We start from the raw sequence: 18,615 nt of genomic DNA, 5'->3' as shown, positions 1-18,615 counted from the left end.
ATCTGAGTAGAGTGGCCTTTTGCAGCTGACAGATGGTGATTTTGTCAGCGCCAATTATTTTTAAGTGCTGGCCAAGGTCTTTAGGCACTGCACCCAGTGTGCCCAACGCCATTGGGACTGGGACCACCTTTGCTGCTTTGTGCCAGAGTCTTTCCAGCTTGATCTTTAATTCCTCATACCATGTCAGCTTTTCCAGTTGCTTCTATCAATTCTGTCATCGCCTGGGATTGCAACATCAACGATCCATACTTCGTTTTCCCCCACAATCATGATGTCAGGAGTATTGTGCAGCATGTCAAATTACTCTGGGACTTCTGAAATCTGAAGCGAAACAATGGCTTCAAACTACAAGAAAGGAGATTCCATCTGAACATGAGGAAGAACTTCCTGACTGTGAGAGCCGTTCAGCAGTGGAACTCTCTGCCCTGGAGTGTGGTGGAGGCTCCTTCTTTGGAAGCTTTAAACAGAGGCTGGATGGCCATCTGTCAGGGGTGATTTGAATGCAATATTCCTGCTTCTTGGCAGAATGGGGTTGGACTGGATGGCCCATGAGGTCTCTTCCAACTCTTCGATTCTATGAAAACTCTGTCGGTCTGAATTCAGAAGTCCCAGAGTAGTTTGACATGTTCATTTTCTGTAACTTTTTCCGGCTTGTGATCCCACCAATTCTTTATCGCAGACAGATGGCATTTGTGGCACAAGTTCCAGTGGATCATCTGAGCAATGGTGTTATGCCTCTGCTTGTAGTCCATCTGTGCGATCTTGCAGCAGCTGAGTATGTGATCCATCGTTTTCGTCTGCTTCCTTGCAGAGTCTACACTTGGAATCTTTCATTGAATCAAAGAGTTGGAAGAGACCAGTCCAACCCCCTGCCAAGAAGCAGGAATATTGCATTCAAATCACCCCTGACAGATGGCCATCTAACCTCTGTTTAAAAGCTTCCAAAGAAGGAGCCTCCACTACATTCCGGGGCAGAGAGTTCCACTGCTGAACGGCTCTCACCGTCAGGAAGTTCTTCCTTGTGTTCAGATGGAATCTCCTTTCTTGTAGTTTGAAGCCATTGTTTCGCGTCCTAGTCTCCAGGGAAGCAGAAAACAAGCTTGCTCCCTCCTCCCTGTGGCTTCCTCTCACATGGTTATACATGGCTATCATATCCCCTCTCAGCCTTCTTCAGGCTAAACATGTCCAGCTCCTTAAGCCGCTCCTCATAGGGCTTGTTCTCCAGACCCTTGATCATTTTAGTCGCCCTCCTCTGGACACATTCCAGCTTGTCAATATCTCTCTTGAATTGTGGTGCCCAGAATTGGACACAATATTCTAGGTGTGGTCTAACCAAGGCAGAATAGAGGGGTAGCATTACTTCCCTAAATCTGGACACTATTCTCCTCTTGATGCAGGCCAAAATCCCATTGGCTTTTTTTGCCGCCACATCACATTGTTGGCTCATGTTTAACTTGTTGTCCACGAGGACTTTTCGACGTTGACTTTTCAATTCTGGCTTGGATGGCATTGCTTCTAAAGTCTTAGTCTTGGGCTGCCAGAATCAGGCCCTCCATCTCCTTTGTCACAGTTCCATTTGTGAGCCACATCCATGTTTTCCCCTTGTCAATCTTGCTCTCTGTTTTTCTCAGGAACTGTCCAGAGAGAGCCTTCGTTTGCCAGTTTGCTCTGCACTGTATTTTTACAGTATTCACTCTTTGCCTTTTGTTAATGCATTCATTATGCTGTGGCCTAGTCCCTTTCTACTCCCAGAGAAATGCTTCTTCCCTGCACCCAGCTCTCCCCTCTTCTGTGTGGAGAATGGTTGCTCCCATCTCCCTTGGCAACAGGAACACACTATAGGCCAAGGGAGTGTTCCTTGGGCCTGGTCTTCCCATGTGCAAAAGGAGGGGTGCCTGCCTGGAAGAGTGAGTCCCTGAGGGTGAGTCCAGGCTCTTTGGAGGAGGCTGCTTGGAAGGCTTTGGGGTCCCAGTTCAGGAGAGAAGGGGGGACACATGGGGCATCCTTTCAGCCAGGTGAAAGCTACAGAGTGGGCTTTGAACAGTGAAGAGTAGTCCTGAGCATGTGCAAAGTTGTTTTGCCTTTACCTCTCAGAGAAGAAGCTAGAGCAGGCCTGGGCCAACTTGGGCCCTCCCTCCAGGTGTTTTGGACTTCATATCCCACAATTCCTGACCGCCTTAGGCCCTGTCCTTTCCCTCCTCATCCACTGATAATGTTACCCATCATCAGGGTGAGACAAAGGACTCTTGTCTGCTGGAGCTAGGTGTGAATGTTTCAACTGACCACCTTGATTAGCATATAATGGCCTGACAGTGCCTAGAGCAAACTTTTGTTGAGAGGTGATTAGATGTCCTTGTTTGTTTCCTCTCTGTTGTTGTGTTGTTGTAATGTTAGAGTTTTTTAAATACTGGGAGCCAGATTTTGTTCATTTTCATGGTTTCCTCCTTTCTGTTGAAATTGTCCACATGCTTGTGGATTTCAATGGCTTCTCTGTGTAGTCTGACATGGTGGTTGCTGGAGTAGTCCAGCATTTCGGTGTTCTCAAATAATATGCACAACAACAGAGAGGAAACAAACACGGACATCTAATCACCTCTCAACAAAAGATTGCTCCGGGAACTGCCAGGCAATCAAATGCTAATCAAGATGATCAGTTGAAACATTCACACCTAGCTCCAGAAGACAAGAGTCCTTTGTCCCACCCTGGTCATTCCACAGATATATAAACCCTTTTTCCTAGTTCCAACAGACCTCACTACCTCTGAGGATGCTTGCCATAGATGCAGGCGAAATGTCAGGAGAAAATGCCTTTAGAACATGGCCATATAACCTACAACAACCCAATTTGCTACAATTTCCAGATTCCTTTAACCAAAGTAGCCGTTGGCTCTACTAGCCAAAGAATTCTAGTTGCGTAACTCTTCAAAACACGTATGTTATGCAAATCAAAGTATAAAGACTTTCCATATATATTTCAGATTTCGATATTAATGTCAAAAATACGTAGTATGATTTTACATAGGATTTGTGCAACTTTAGAGCAGTAAAGACAAATATCACTTAAGTAAAATAAACATTAAATCTATATAAATAAAAATGTAATGTTTGTTTGTGGGATTAATATAACTCAAAAACCACTGGGGGGATTGACACCAAATTTGAACACAATATACTTATCAGGCCAACGAGTGACCATCACTCATTAAAGCACCAAAAAACACAGCGGAAGAGACTTTAAAAGCCAAAAATTAAAAAATAAATGCACTAAACAACATATATACACGTCTTGACTTTTTTCCTGAATATTAAAAGGGAGGAAGTCGATCTCATATATATATAGGGAGGGTGTTCCACAGCCGAGGGGCCACCACCAAGAAGGCCCTGTCTCTTGTCTCCGTCAAACATACTTGTGACAAAGGCGGTAACGAGAGCAGGGTCTCCCCAGACGATCTTAAGGTCCTACATGGTTCATAAAGGGAGATGCGCATAGCCAACCCTCGCTCATTTAATGTTCTGTATTATCCAGCGCAGTCTGCCTACCGCTCGGATCCACTACTGTTTCAATATATTGCAATGTTTTGGTGCTAAATTTGTAAATACAGTAATTACTACATAACGTAACCACGTATTAAACTGCTTTTTCCGTTGATTTGTTGTAAAACATGATGTTTTGGTGCTTAATTTGTAAAATCATAACATAATTTGATGTTTAATAGGCTTTTCCTTAACCCATCCTTATTATCCAACATTTTCGCTTATCCAACATTCGGCCGGTTCGTTTATGTTGGATAAGCGAGACTCTACTGTACATTGAAATATCCTGATGGGCGAGGAGATGGCAACTGGTAGATGGCACATATCCTGTATCTCAAAAACTAGAGCCAGGAGGAGAAAACTGGTTGCATTTTTGGAATCAGCTGGTCAAAGATACCCAATAGCAGGGCTAATATTGGAGGCAGGCATGTAGCCGGGGGGGGGGGGTGTTGAGGGGCTTCTGCCCCTCCCCCCCGAAATTCTCATGGTGGTTCGCGAAAAGGCCTTAGTGGTGCATTATTTAAACTGTTATGTTTATTCATATCATGATCTGATCACCATACTCAATATATCCCATATGCATGGGGGTATTGGGGTAATGATACAAAAGGTTTGCTAGGGTAGACCCTCTTTCACTCAGACTCAGCCCCCCCCTGAAAAAAACTCAGCCCCCCTGAATCGAAATCCTGGCTACGGGCCTGATTGGAGGCACCTAAATGTGTATTGGCCAAGGGAATGCCAGGCAGCAATCGAACCAAAATTTGGGTCTTACTGCATAACTGGATAGGACAGTTCACTAAGCAAGGGAAGATGCTATTTGAAAATTGCTTTTCCTTTCAAAACAGCAGAAATAAAGTCCTGTATTTTGCCCAGATAGAAGATGACGCAGTTACTGGACAATGAGCTATTCTTTAAACATCTGAGGTAAGATTCTTTTAGCCTTCGGCCGCCGTGATGACATCCTCATAAATAGAAATGCAGCCTTAGCAGTTTTCACGTATGGTTTTTTTCCTTCTGCACTGCCAAAAATAGCTAAACAATAGCTTATTTTTTAGGAGACCTTTGTTAAAATACACAGCTGCTTCTTTCGCATTCTGTACGGGGAATTGTAGTTTTAGAACTTCCACTTTCATCATCCCTTCCTACAAGTTGATGTCTATGGTTTATAAAAATACACTATTTTTTTGGCTTCAGATTTCCCTCTCCATTGATCTGGTTGCTTTAAAATGCAATAGTTCAATAGAAACAAAATCCATTATTATATCTTGCTGCTGAAAATTTTCTGCTTCTAGAAAGATGTTGCATCATAATATTAATAACAAATCCCACTGTAACTCAGGCAAGGGCAAACTTCACCCCTCCAAGTGTTTTGGACTTCAACTCCCATAATTCCTAACAGCTTAAACAGCTGGGGGGGGGGGGGAGGAAGGGGCCTGAGGCTGTTAGGAATTGTGAGAGTTGAAGTCCAAAATAGCTGGGGGCAGAAGTTTGCCCATGCCTGGTCTAACTGAACGTATGGAATTATTATTATTATTATTATTATTATTATTATTATTATTATTATTATTATCAAAACAAAATTAGTACACAGCAAACAAGATCACTCTGCTGGCTGTTGGATTGGATCACACGTCGGACACTTCCCAAGTGTCTAGGACTGTGTGATGTATTGGCTAATAATGCATGCAGATCCCAGTAGGGTGGCCTTTTGAAGCTGGCAGACGGTAATTTTGTCAGTGCCAATTGTGTTTAAGTGCAGGCCAAGGTCTTTAGGCGCTGCACCCACTGTGCCCATCACAAGCCATTACCGTGTTGTAAACAAACTTCCAAAGAACATGGCGTCTATGAAAGAGATAAATCAAAGAACGAATTGATTTGAGTCACCTGCATTGAATTCAGAATCACTGAATTCAGTCCAATTCAATAATAATTGAATTCTGGGATACTGGTTTATATGGCAGTGTAGATTCAGCCTGCATTACCAGCTATTCCCAGTTCTACAGATTCATCCATCAAGGGGGAAATCATAAGAAAAATGGAATCTGGTGAAAGACAAAATCATCCCTGGATGCACTTTGGAAGACAGTTTCATGCACTCTGTAGCAGATTAAAAATGTTTTTGTTTACTCTCGCAAGACTTCCCAGACCTAGTTTTTTTTACTTCACATTGCTGAATCATATTGAATTGATTTTCTCTTCTATTTTGTGATGCAAGAACCTATCCCTAGTCTTTCTATATTATTTCTATCTCTGGTACCAGGGCCATAGCCAGAAAAAAATTTCGGGGAGGGTTAACAATCTGGGGGGGGGTGAAAATTGGGGGGGGGGTTGAAAATTTCGGGGAGGGTTGAAAATTTGGGAGTGGGTGGGGTTGAAACCTGCCTCCTAGCTCACGTTGAAGCAAAGAGCACAGCAGGGGGCAGAGCAACCTTCCATAGCCTGCAGCTCCACCCCTGTCAACCACCTCCACCAAGTCTGGCCTCCTTAATGAGAGCATTCAACACACACACCCCCAACTTGGTTGCTTCACTACATCGCCTATTGCTGCAAGTAATGACAGTGTGAATATATTGTCAATATTTGCTTGAGATAGTGCTTACAGTTCTGGAGGGACTCTTAATTTTTTGCATCTCATAGACTTAGCATGGGGATTGGGTTAACCAGTTAAAATTCATGAATAAACCAGGTTTTTTAAAAAAAATCTGAAACATTTGGGGGGGGGGGGTTGAACCCCTAAAACCACCCCCTCGCTACAGGCCTGTCTGGTACCACATTATCTGTTAATACAATACAGTAGACACACAGTTAACTGAAACTCAACAACAGGAACTCTCAAGCAACCAGCAAAAGAGCTTAACTAAAATTGCATGTTGCATGCACAAAGCTGTTTTTATAATACAGTAAAACTGTGTTATGTTACGCTTGTCTTTATTGGCCTGAATTTGTGTTGTGGAAGGCTTTCATGGCCAGATTCACTGGGTTGCTGTGAGTTTTCCAAGCTCTATGGCCATGTTCCAGAAGCATTCTCTCCTGACATTTCACTCACATCTATGGCAGACATCCTGAGAGTTTGTGAGGTCTGTTGAAAACTAGGCAAGTGGGGTTTATATATCTGTGGAATAATGTCCAAGGTGGGAGAAAAAACTCTTGTCTGCTTGAGGCAAGTGTGAATGTTGCAATTGGCTAACTTAGTTAGCATTTAATGGCCTTGCAGATTCAAAGCCTAGCTGCTTCCTGCCTAGGGGAATCCTTTGCTGGGAGGTGTTAGCTGGCCCTAATTGATTCTTGTCTGGAATTCCCCTGTTTTTTTTAGTGTTCCTCTTTATTTACTGTCCTGAAATTAGAGTTTTTTTAATACTGGTAGCCAGATTTTTTTCATTTTCATTGTTTCTTCTTTTCTGTTGAAATTGTTCACATACTTGTGGATTTCAGTGACTTCGTGTGACTACACTAATGCTAATCAAGACTGCCTACTTTCCAATAGACCTTGCAACCATTGAGGATACTTGTCAGGAGAGATTGCTTCTGGAACATGAACGTACAGTCTGGAAAACTCACAGAACCCCTGTCTTAATTTGCTTTGAATCACTGTATTTCTGTATCAATATCAAGTCAATATAGAGTTTATAGTATGGTATAGAGTATAGTATTAATTAGATCTAGTATTCAACAGTAACTGAAGCAACCAGAAACTATATTTTTCTGGCATCTACCAATCCCTATAAGTGCTGGTTAACTAAGAGCCTACTGTAATAAGTTATACCAGTATATTTTATCAGGTGACTGTCCCCCAGAAGCACATGTTTACATTTATATGCCTAGCTCTCAGACATCTTAAAATTAATATGCTAACATTTGAAACTGTGTTTATAATTAAAGAACACAATGAATGCACATCTGCACGGTGGACAGTTGTCATCTTATAATAATATCGGGATATATCTGGAGAGGAAGGAACTAGTACTTATGTGGTGTTGCAGTAACCATTATTTCCTCCTTTTTGCAGAATACATCCAGAATCAAATGTTGCTTTGCCAAAAGGGCGCAGATCATGGCAAAATGTTTCCATAACAGGCTTTGAAGAGGATAATGGATTATTGGTTACTAATATCAACCAGACACAGGATTTACTGGTACTGTATGCGATCGGTAAAACTAAAGGTTTCAAGCTGTGAGGCTTATGGGACAAACATTTCGGTTATGCAATCTGATCATATTGGTATTATTCTTAGAGGAATAAGGGACTGCCACATGTATACTGTATATAAGTTTTTCCAAGATAGTGAAATTTGGCATGTTGGAACCAGGTAAATAATCCACCTCTGTGAGTCGCCCCCGGGCTGAGAACAGCGGTATATAAGCAAAGTAAATAAATAAATAAATAAATAAATAAATAAATAGATGGTGAAATATTTCGCCATCTTCTGTTGAAGAAGCTGTCTTTTAAACTCCCTGAATGGAATACTAACAACAACAACAACAGCAACAAAGTTGCAAATAATTACTTAAGACTGCCAAACTTGTAGTTGTAGAACCCGGTCTTTTTGCATGCAACAGATCATCTGGATCCCTTTTCAATCTGGCATTTAACCTTTTTTGGGATCTGATATCATCTTGAGCCACTTCAATATTGCTAATGGTATCTGAGGCATGGAGAACGGAGTACATCTTTCTGGATTATCTTTGACCTCTTAATAACATGATTTTAGTATTGTAATTCAGCCATTGATTGTGCCTAATGTCAATGAGGAAAGTTCTGGAGGAAAGTTCTGAGAGTGCCTTGGACTGCGAGAAGATCCAACCAGTCCATCCTCCAGGAAATAAAGCCCGACTGCTCATTGGAGGGAAGGAGACTAGAGACAAAGTTGAAGTACTTTGGCCACATCATGAGGAGACAGCAAAGCCTAGAGAAGACAATTATGCTGGGAAAGTGGAAGGCAAAAGGAAGAGGGGCCGACCAAGGGCAAGATGGATGGATGGCATCCTTGAAGTGACTGGACTGACCTTGAAGGAGCTGGGGGTGGTGACGGCCGACAGGGAGCTCTGGCGTGGGCTGGTCCATGAGGTCACGAAGAGTCGGAGACGACTGAACTAATGAACAACAACAACAATGTCAATGAGGAAGTGGATCATGGGATTTCTGGGCCTGCTGAGCCTGCGTCCTGAGTCCTGAAACTGAGCATTCTGTGTCTCCTACAGTTAGTAAAGGCAAAGGTCACATTCCAGAGAGGGGCCCAGATAAGTCTTTCTCTAGGGAAACGAGTTCAGAGGATGAACTGCAAGGTGGAAAGGTGAATGAATGGATAGGTAGGATACTTAGTTTTCACAAACTCCGAGCTGATTCACAGACTTGGCAAAGGTCCCAGCACTTATTAGAGAAAAAGCCATTATCTTTTTGTCAGGGAAAACGGAATGATTTCATGGCTTTATTAGAGAGACCAAAGGGATTTTTCAGAAGTCTGGTCAACATTGGAGTTTGAAGCAACATCTCTTGCCAAGTCCTCGTCAAGCCTGCTAAGGAAATTCTAGTTTCATGTTTCCAGTTGTTCATGTTCAATGTTTCCAATTTTAAAGGATTGTTCCTGAATTTTGTGCATTGGATTTTATGCTGCCTTCTGTATCCTGATTCCTTTGCATTCCTGGTTTTTCATGGAACTCTTGTACCTTGATTCTTATGGACTATTTCATACATTTGGACTTAGATGTTTTTACTATTTTTGCTGAATAGTTTTTATATATTCTTCAATAAACTGTTTTAGCAATTTATTAGAGAATATATAGTAAAAAACATTTAAGTCCAAATGTATGAAATAGTCCATAAGATTTACATTGGATTGGGGTGTGCTGGTTAAGTACAGAGGTGCTTCCTGTCCTGGAGTACAACATTTAGTGCTGTTAAGCCTTCTGAGGGACACTTTCTCAAATGGGGCTGGAGTCACACCTTGGTATTCTCAGAATTCATCCCTGTAGGACTTTTCCTCAAGCTTTGCCTGATGGATACCATACTTATGTACGATCATATAGTCCTGAAAGTGAGTTCTCATAAGATTGATTCTGCACTGTATCTTGCAACGTCATGTCTGTATTGTAACATAAAACACTTCTTTTTATACCTTGCATAAAAATTACATACTCTCATGTAATTGTCCTCCATTCTTCAACAGAGACTTAGGAATACTGCTGCACTGTTTGCAGGGTTAAAAGCCACCGATAACTGGGTTAAAGTCTATGGTCTAGAAAACATGCACCTCACATTGGACAATCTGGTCAAGAAGGGCAACGTTGTGATGTAAGTACATGGTCAACTCGTTTCAATCTGGTTGTGACTGCTTGCTCATTCAGATGCACTTGTTTCTTTTTAGAAATGCAAGTGATGGGACAGAACATATTGAATTTACCAAAGAGGCTGTTGAAGATTTTGAAACTCAATTACACGCGTAAGTAATCAACAACATGTTCCTTCTTACATTCACATGTGCACATTGAACGGCAGTGGGCTACACAGACCACCCTGGTCTAATTTCCATCAAGGGCCAGATCACCCTTAGGGTTGCCTTCAAAGAGCCATTGAATCCTTGTATGGAGAATCTGTGGATACAGAGGGACAACTATAATTCTTCTACATAGTGGTCGGTGCATAGTCCCCAGATGTTACTGAATGACAACTCCCATTGTGCTGTAACTATATAAGTTCCAGTTTCTTTTTGTCAGACTTCCTCACCCATAGTTTTGGAGTATTCACTTTTATGTTAGTTTTATAAGGGTGGGGTCTTAAGAAACCCCTTCCTTGTTTGTGTCAGCCATTTTTCTGCCCCTTTGCCTGAGGAAAGGGGGCCATTTTAGATCAGAGACCGCCAGATAATCTTGGAAGCAAGACATGTCTCCAGTTGGTCCCAGTGATATCCAGGCTTGGATAATTCATTTCAAGTCAATCTTTATCAACCAATAATTAGTTAACCATTAACTAATTAATGCCTTGGGCATTGGACGCCCCAGAGGTCCCTATACCAGAGACAGCAAGCAAGGAAAACTGCGATCTATTCTTCTCCTCAGAAATCGTCCATGACTGGAAGCTTCAGGAACAATCAATTATCCTTCAAATATGGACCTTGTTGTTGGGAAATCAAATTAGTGCTTGGGTGGAGATAGACCCAAGACCAGTTATTAAATAGTTACCATTTTGTGAAAGCAATAATGTGGACATTGATTCTGTGGGGCTCCTTGCTCAAACAGGAAAGTAATCCACATCCCCCAAGCAGACAGAAAATTAGGACATGTTAACAAAAAAGAGACATTTAAAGCAGCTTGGGTGCGACTGCATGCTTTTGATTAACCACAATGCAGACTGGGGATGATGGGAATGGCAGCCCAACAGTACATTTTGGGCTTGAGGTAGGGGAAAGGTTCAAGGACATTTTAAAGTCAGACGCCATCTCCAAAAGCTTTGTCTCTCAATCCAAATCCCATTCTCTTGACTAAGCAGAGCAAACAGCATCATCCCAGATGTTGCGGTATCCCAATTCCCACCCGCTCTAGTCATGATGTCTAATGATGAGGAATACAGGAGTTGCAGCATGTATCCAGAAGGCCACATGCAATGACATGGTGGGCTGGATTCAGAGCGTGTGCCTTAAGTTTGACAAATGTGACACAGATAAGCAATCTGATCTAGTGTAAGACAGTTAACCTGTGTCTGCAAGCTTCTCCTTTAGTAATCAGTAGGCCAGGTTATTTTTTCATGAAAGCTGTAGTAGGCTGGGAAACACAAATTGCTAACTAGAAATGCTGGACCACTCTAACAACTAGCATGTCAGACTACACAGAAAAGCCATTGAAATCCACAAGCATGTGGACAATTTCAACAGAAAGGGGGAAATCCTGAAAATGAACAAAATCCGGCTACCAGTATTAAATATCTCTAAAATCATAACAGTAAATAAAGAACAGCACTCAAAAATAGGGGAGCTTCAGACAAGAAACAGTCAGGGACAGCTAATCACCTCCCAACAAAGGATTCCCTCAGGCAGTAAGAAGCCACACCTTGAAACTGCTAGGCCATTAAATGCTAATCAAGGTGGCCAATTGCAACATTCACACTTGCCTCAAACAGACAAGAGTTCTTTTTCCCATCCTGGACATTCCACAGATATATAAACCCCATTTTCCTAGTTTCCAACAGACCTCACAACCTCTGAGGATGCCTGCCATAGATGCAGGCAAAACATCAGGAGAGAATGCTTCTGGAATATGGCCATACAGCCCAAAAAACTTACAACAACCCAGTGATTCTGGCCATAAAAGCCTTCGACAATACATTGCTAACTAGTTTTTGGTGACTACAACCGGCTCTCCAGCTGCACAGAAACTAACTCGGACACATTATTTAAAGTCACAATCACAGATTGTCTCGGATGCATTTCTTTCCTTTCACATCAGTCTGCTTTGTTTTTTGTTTTTTTAACAATGATTCTGCCAAGTTAGGATTAAATTAATCCCCAGTGAGTAAATTGAACAAGGTGACCTGGTTTCGCTTTGCGTCTAACCCCCTCAATCCTTAAATCTGTTTGTTGTGTGTTATTTCCAGACAGCCATTCATTGAAATTTATGTGCACACATAGTTCAATGAGGGAGGGCATATTTTGCATGCAGAAAGCCAGAAAATTCTGTCTCTGGCATCTCTAATTAAAAATAATCTAATGAAGTAGGTGCAGGCAAAAACACATCCGTCCCACCAGAGACCTCTCCCCAGAAGCAATTGTTGTGACCTATGCAGTCAGTTGTTACCCTCTCTCTTCAGAATTATGATTCGGAATAAAAAACATGGTCTTATCAGCATAATTTCATTATTTGTATTCATTCTGTTTCTCCTTTCCATTGCAACAGAGCTATTGATCTGTATGACAAGCGGATTCAGTGGCTGTTGCAAGGCAGCAGAAAGGTAATGTGCACAATTGATTCACTTTAAAACCACCATTTATGTGAAGATAAAGATATAACATAGTCAAGCAATGGAATTAAGTGGCAGCACTTTTCAGACAGAGATAGAAATCTTTCTCCATGCTTCTGGGGCCCAATGTTTTATTGAGTTTGACAAAGCCCCCAATTTGTATGGGTTCTAGGTATGTTTTTGGATTTAAAAGTCCCATTTAGGTTGGAAGTGTGAAACGCATCAAAATATGTACTATTATATGTAGCGGACTTGTGACAAAACAAAAGAATATTGGAGGTGGATACAAAATTAGTTGCAAGATATATTTACAATCAGATCACAATTCGATCCAATATTATTTTAATTGGCACTTTTAAAAAACAAACAATAAATACCATGCTACAAAACAGGAGCTTCTTTGTTGAGCTCCAGGGCCAGAGAAGCAGATGGCGGAAACAGAAGAACGGCCTGCCTCAGGGGAGCGTGCTCACTCCATCCATGTTCAACATCTACACAAATGACCAGCCACTGCCAGAAAGGACAGAGAGTTTCATCTATGCTGATGATCGTACCATTACTACTCAAGCAGGGAGCTTTGAGATGGTTGAAAACAAGCTCTCCGAAGCTCTAGGTGCTCTTACTGCCTATTACAGGGAAAACCAACTGATCCCCAATCCATCTAAAACACAGACATGAGCCTTTCACCTTAAGAACAGACAAGCATCCCGAGCTCTGAGGATTACCTGGGAAGGGATCCAACTGGAGCATTGCAACACACCCAAATACCTGGGAATCACTTTGGACCGTGCTCTGACCTACAAGAAGCACTGCCTGAACATCAAGCAAAAAGTGGGCGCTAGAAATAACATCATACAAAAGCTGACTGACACAACCTGGGGATCACAACCAGACACAGTGAAGACATCTGCCCTTGCGCTATGCTACTCTGCTGCTGAGTACTCATGCCCAGTGTGGAACACATCTCACCATGCTAAAACAGTGGATGTGGCTCTTAATGAGACATGCCACATTATCACAGGGTGTCTGCGCCCCACACCACTGGAGAAATTACACTGCTTAGCCGGTATTGCACCACCTGACATCCGCCGGGAAGTAGCAGCCAATAGTGAAAGGACCAAGGCAGAGACATCTCCAGCTCATCCCCTGTTTGGGTATCAGCCAGCAGGTCAACGACTTAAATCAAGACATAGTTTTCTTAGATCTACAGAGGCACCCGCTGGAACACCCCAGCAAGCGAGAGTCCAAAAGTGGCAGGCCCAAACCCAGCACCTCAATCCATGGGTGATACCAGATGAGAGACTCCCCCCTGGGCACACAGAAGACTGGGCGACTTGGAAGGCGCTGAACAGACTGCGCTCTGGCACCACGAGATGCCGAGCCAATCTTAAGAAATGGGGCTACAGGGTGGAATCCTCGGCTGCGAGTGCGGAGAAGAACAAACCACTGACCACCTGCTGCAATGCAACCTGAGCCCTGCGACATGCACAATGGAGGACCTTCTTGCGGCAACACCAGAGGCACTCCAAGTGGCCAGATACTGGTCAAAGGACATTTAACCAACTACCAAGTTTGCAAAATCTGTGTGTTTTTTCTTTTTTCTTTTTAATCTGTGTGTTTGTTTTGTTCTGTTAGAATTGTAACACAATGGTATGGTTGCTGATGACACGATAAATAAATTTCAAGTCAGTATGTTACATTACTTTTGCAGCGGGACTACTCTATGTACAAAAATGGAAAGGTAAAGAACTACCTAAAAGACAATGAGGAGGTGGGAAGTCTATTTTAATCTTTAATTATTATTTTGATTATTATTTTGCAATGAGGAGGGTGGGGGGAAAGCAGTTTAAATAGAGGTATATAGCAATATAAGTCAGAGAGGAGAAAACTGCTGTGTTTATAAATTGTATGGTAATACTTACATTGCTGAATAAATAAATAAATGTATAGATTTTAAAAAATACAATTGATACACCTAGAATCTGTTATGTATTGATGGCTTCCCTGTTTCCATAATATATCTCTAGTTATAGGAAACACCGAACCAGGTGTGGTCAGACCACACCTGGAATACTGTGTCCAATTCTGGGCACCACAATTGGAGGGAGATAATAATAATAATCTATTGATTTGACCAGTCATATGACCATTTCAAAATACAACATGAGTAAAAGGCAAGGCAAAAAGGAGAGGACAGCAGCTGACCTTTTGTTAACAGTCAGAATCTTATTTTCCTGGTTCTTCTTTCAGGAAATGTGCTCTTTTCTTGATAGTTTTCAGAATAAAAAGAATTATGGTGGATTTTTCCTCTCCTTGCAAGAGGAATGTCAGAAGATCATTTCTGTTGGGGGACCTGCAGTTGGATAATATTGGATGTAAATATCTGTATCGCAGTTCAGTATATGCTGGACAGTCAATTAAGAAATGTTCTATATCTTCCACAGTTTGTTCCCCCCATACGCAGAATCTTGGGATGTTACAGTAACGCCCGGTTTGCATCATAATACTGAGTTGTTCAAACCTAGCCCTAATAATTTAAGGGAATGTTGACAAGCTGGAATATGTCCAGAGAAGAGACACTAAAATGATCAAGGGTCTGGAGAACAAGCCCTACGAGGAGCGGCTTAAAGAGCTGGGCATATTTAGCCTGTAGAAGAGAAGGCTGAAAGGAGACATGATGAGGGCCATGTATAAATATGTGAGGGGACATCATAGGGAGGAGGGAGCAGGCTTGTTTTCTGCTGCCCTGGAGACTAGGATGTGGAACAATGGCTTCAAACTACAGGAAAGAAAGGAGATTCCACCTGAACATTAGGAAGAACTTCCTAACTGTGGGAACTGTTCAGCAGTGGAACTCTCTGCCCCAGAGTGTGGTGGAGGCTCCTTCTCTGGAGGCTTTGAAACAGAGGCTGGATGGCCATCTGTCAGGTGTGTTTTGAATGCGATTTTCCTGCTTCTTAGCAGAATGGGGTTGGACTGGATGGCCTACGAGGTCTCTTCCAACTCTATTATTTTATGATTCTTTAGAGTCAGAAGTGATTACAAGGGCCATCTGGGCTAACCTCAGAAGAAGATGAAGAACTTAATTTTTCTACCCTGCCTCCATCTCCCCGAAGGTACTCGGGGCAGCTTACATGGGGCCAAGCCCAAGGCAACATACAATTAAAACATATTAAAATAGCATAAAAACAGCATAAACAATAATAAACAAGCATCAAAAGCAACAACAGACTCATTTTTGGAGGGGAGGGAGGGAGCCAATGGTGTTGGGCAGATACTAAGGGGCACATAGAGACATTTATTCTTTAAACAATCTTCATTATTGTTGTTGTTTAATTCTTTACACATCTTAGGAGTGGCCACTGCATCATTCTCTCCTGCTAATGCCAGGACTACAGCTGTTGCCAGCAAATTGCTGAGGAATTTAGGAATTAAGTCCAATGGAGGAAAGGGCTGTTTACAATGATATTTAGCAGTGATCCAAATTAATCACAGCATGGTATTTTTCCAGTTCTTCCCTTGTTTTCCCCTCTCCAGATGTTTGGCATTGTTCAAGGCAGCAAAACTGGAGTGCTGGTTGACACATCTGATATCAGTTGTAAACCAAGGCTGTGTGAATTTCAAAGAGATCTTCTGGTAAATATTTCTGAAGGCTGGTTTGGTTTTTAACTGCAGAATCACCCTTAAATTAATGGTGATGGATGAGATGTTGGACTGGAAATAGTGAACCTGTGGATTCAAAATTCCTTTTGGTGATGTTGATTGAAACCTTTTGTTTTATTCCCAAGTTGCTAATAGATGAGCAGCTGTGTTACATGAAGGAACTGTACCTCCTTTCCTTTGGCACGGAGGTTTCGTCTCTTTGGGAGAAGCCCCAAGCAATCAGTGTGAATGTGTAAGTGTATAGCTTTGCTGTTCGATTTTTCTACTTCCTCTTGCTCACTTAGGTCTTTTCATATACTCATATTCCCCATCTCCACTGACTATTTAATGCAGTTTCAGGTTAGCTTCAAACAGCAATAGCCAGACAGTGAATCCTATAAAAGTGCATGAAAGAAAGCCCTTAATGTGCATCAATTCTCTGTGGTTTGTTTAATCACCATCTGGGCTTGAAACTGATTCCAGAATTTCCTATGTAATCATCTGCACAGTGAAACTACTTTCTTCAATACCAGTTTAAAACTGCATTAAGTGGTCTGCGTACGTACTGCCATAGAAAGAATCCCAGATCTATCTAGTCCAGTGTGGGTAAAGGTAAAAGCTTCCCCTGACATTAAGTCTAGCCATGTCTGACAGTGGGGTGGTGCTCATATCTATTTCTAAACTGAAGAGCCAGCGTTGACCGTAGACACCACCTTGGTCATGTGGCTGGCATGACTGCATGGAGTGCCATTACCTTACCACTGGAGCAGTACCTATTGATCTACGCACATTTGCATGTTTTCAAACTGCTAGGTTGACAGAAGCTGGGGTTAACAGTGGGAGCTCACCCCGCTCCCCAGATTCAAACTGCCGACCTCAGCTCAGCTGTTTAACTCACTGCATCATTGAGTGCTTCAGTGTGGGCATCCACAGCTAAATCCCAAGCCATCCAAACTGATTAAATACTTATAAAAAAGAAGTGCACAAATAGTTTATGTTACTGCTTTCACTATCAGGAAGTCTGTATCTCCTCACATACTGTATTTCTTGAATCCATTGACTCAGGTCCTATTTCTGCAGCAGAAGAAAACAAGCCCAATCTGGCCCCATTTACACTGCCATACAATCCAGTATTTGATCCCAGATTATCTGCTTTGAACTGAATTATATGGGAATGTAGATAGCAATAATAATACTTTTTTTCTAGACCGCCCTCTCTCCCCAAAGGGACTCAGATCCAACCTCTATCTTCAACCTAACAACTTTTCACTTGTTTAAAGATGGCTAAAGCATTTATAATAGGAGGAGGAGGTTTAAAGAAGGATCTTAGGGATTGCTTGTTAGTTGGACTTACAATCTCAAAAGGGATTTCTGAAGATACCGTAAATTCTGTGTCAACAAGGGAGAACCAGTTGGACAAGGGCAAGCTTTCATATGAATATAGATTAATTTCCATCAGAGCATAGAAACCACAGGAACAGTGCAACCATTGATCACCAGTTATGTTCATTATAAGTAAACTCCATATTGAAGAACCAGTCTTGGATCCACCATCCAGAAATAAAATGTCACTATCTCAGTCTTACAGCTGGCATGAAACCCACTGAAATCCTTGGAGTTTAGGATTGTGACATAGTTCTTAAAGACATATTCTTGAATTAACCAAGTTAACAAGCCCTATGAGGAGCAGCTTAAAGAGCTGTGCATGTTTAGCCTGAAGAAGAGAAGGCTGAGAAGAGACATGATGAGGGCCATGTATCAAGATGTGGGGGGAAGTCATAGGGAGGAGGGAGCAAGCTTGTTTTCTGCTGCCCTGGAGACTAGGATGTGGAACAGTGGTTTCAAACTACAGGGAAGACGATTCCATCTGAACATGAGGAAGAACTTCCTGACTGTGAGAGCTGTTCAGCAGTGGAACTCTCTGGCCCAGAGTTTGGTGGAGGCTCCTACTTTGGTGGCTTTCAAACAGAGGCTGGATGGCCATCTGTCGGGGGTGCTTTAAATGCGATATTCCTGCTTCTTGGCAGGGGGTTGGACTGGATGGCCCATGAGGTCTCTTCCAACTCTATGATTCTATGTTGTACAGTGCAGCATTTCTCCACTTGTCAGAATTTGATTGATCCAATAGCTATTTCATTCCTCTTCTCTGTCCTTACTGCCAATTGCAGTGAAAGAAGCAGCCAGTTATCTGCTGATGGTAATTTCTGTATCTATTCTGTTGATTCATGAATTGGCAGATGATTATACTAACTGATTCCAAGTCTACAGTTCTGTGATTTGCCACCAAGGAGACATGATATTTACAGGCCTTCTGCTAACCCCAAAGAGGGTCAGATATACCACAGTATTCCCATTTTAGAAGTAATTTGATCAAGTCACACAGGCCTGAAATAATTAGAACTGTCATCTTGTCACATTTTTGTGTGTGGATCGTCTTTGACTCCTGAAAAACTGTCGAGTATTAAATCAATGTGATGCAATGCAGAGTCATG

The 18,615-nt window shown here is 42.1% G+C and overlaps 1 protein-coding gene across 1 annotated transcript in view; it reads left to right on the top strand.

Annotated features, from left to right (window-relative positions):
* Positions 1-1,753: 1,753 nt before the first annotated feature.
* Positions 1,754-18,615, top strand: part of VWA3A (von Willebrand factor A domain containing 3A) — a 50,065-nt gene continuing 33,203 nt past the window's right edge. The window contains exons 1-8 of the mRNA XM_067462475.1: positions 1,754-1,921; positions 4,380-4,458; positions 7,541-7,667; positions 9,699-9,823; positions 9,897-9,971; positions 12,418-12,472; positions 16,019-16,117; positions 16,270-16,376. Coding sequence (XP_067318576.1) covers positions 4,415-4,458; positions 7,541-7,667; positions 9,699-9,823; positions 9,897-9,971; positions 12,418-12,472; positions 16,019-16,117; positions 16,270-16,376 — 632 coding nt within the window. The 5' untranslated portion in view covers positions 1,754-1,921; positions 4,380-4,414. The remainder of the gene's footprint in view (positions 1,922-4,379; positions 4,459-7,540; positions 7,668-9,698; positions 9,824-9,896; positions 9,972-12,417; positions 12,473-16,018; positions 16,118-16,269; positions 16,377-18,615) is intronic.

The sequence above is a fragment of the Anolis sagrei genome, chromosome Y (genome assembly GCF_037176765.1).
Source record: "Anolis sagrei isolate rAnoSag1 chromosome Y, rAnoSag1.mat, whole genome shotgun sequence".
Lineage (NCBI taxonomy): Eukaryota > Metazoa > Chordata > Lepidosauria > Squamata > Dactyloidae > Anolis > Anolis sagrei.
This window is presented reverse-complemented; position numbering and strand designations above follow the sequence as displayed.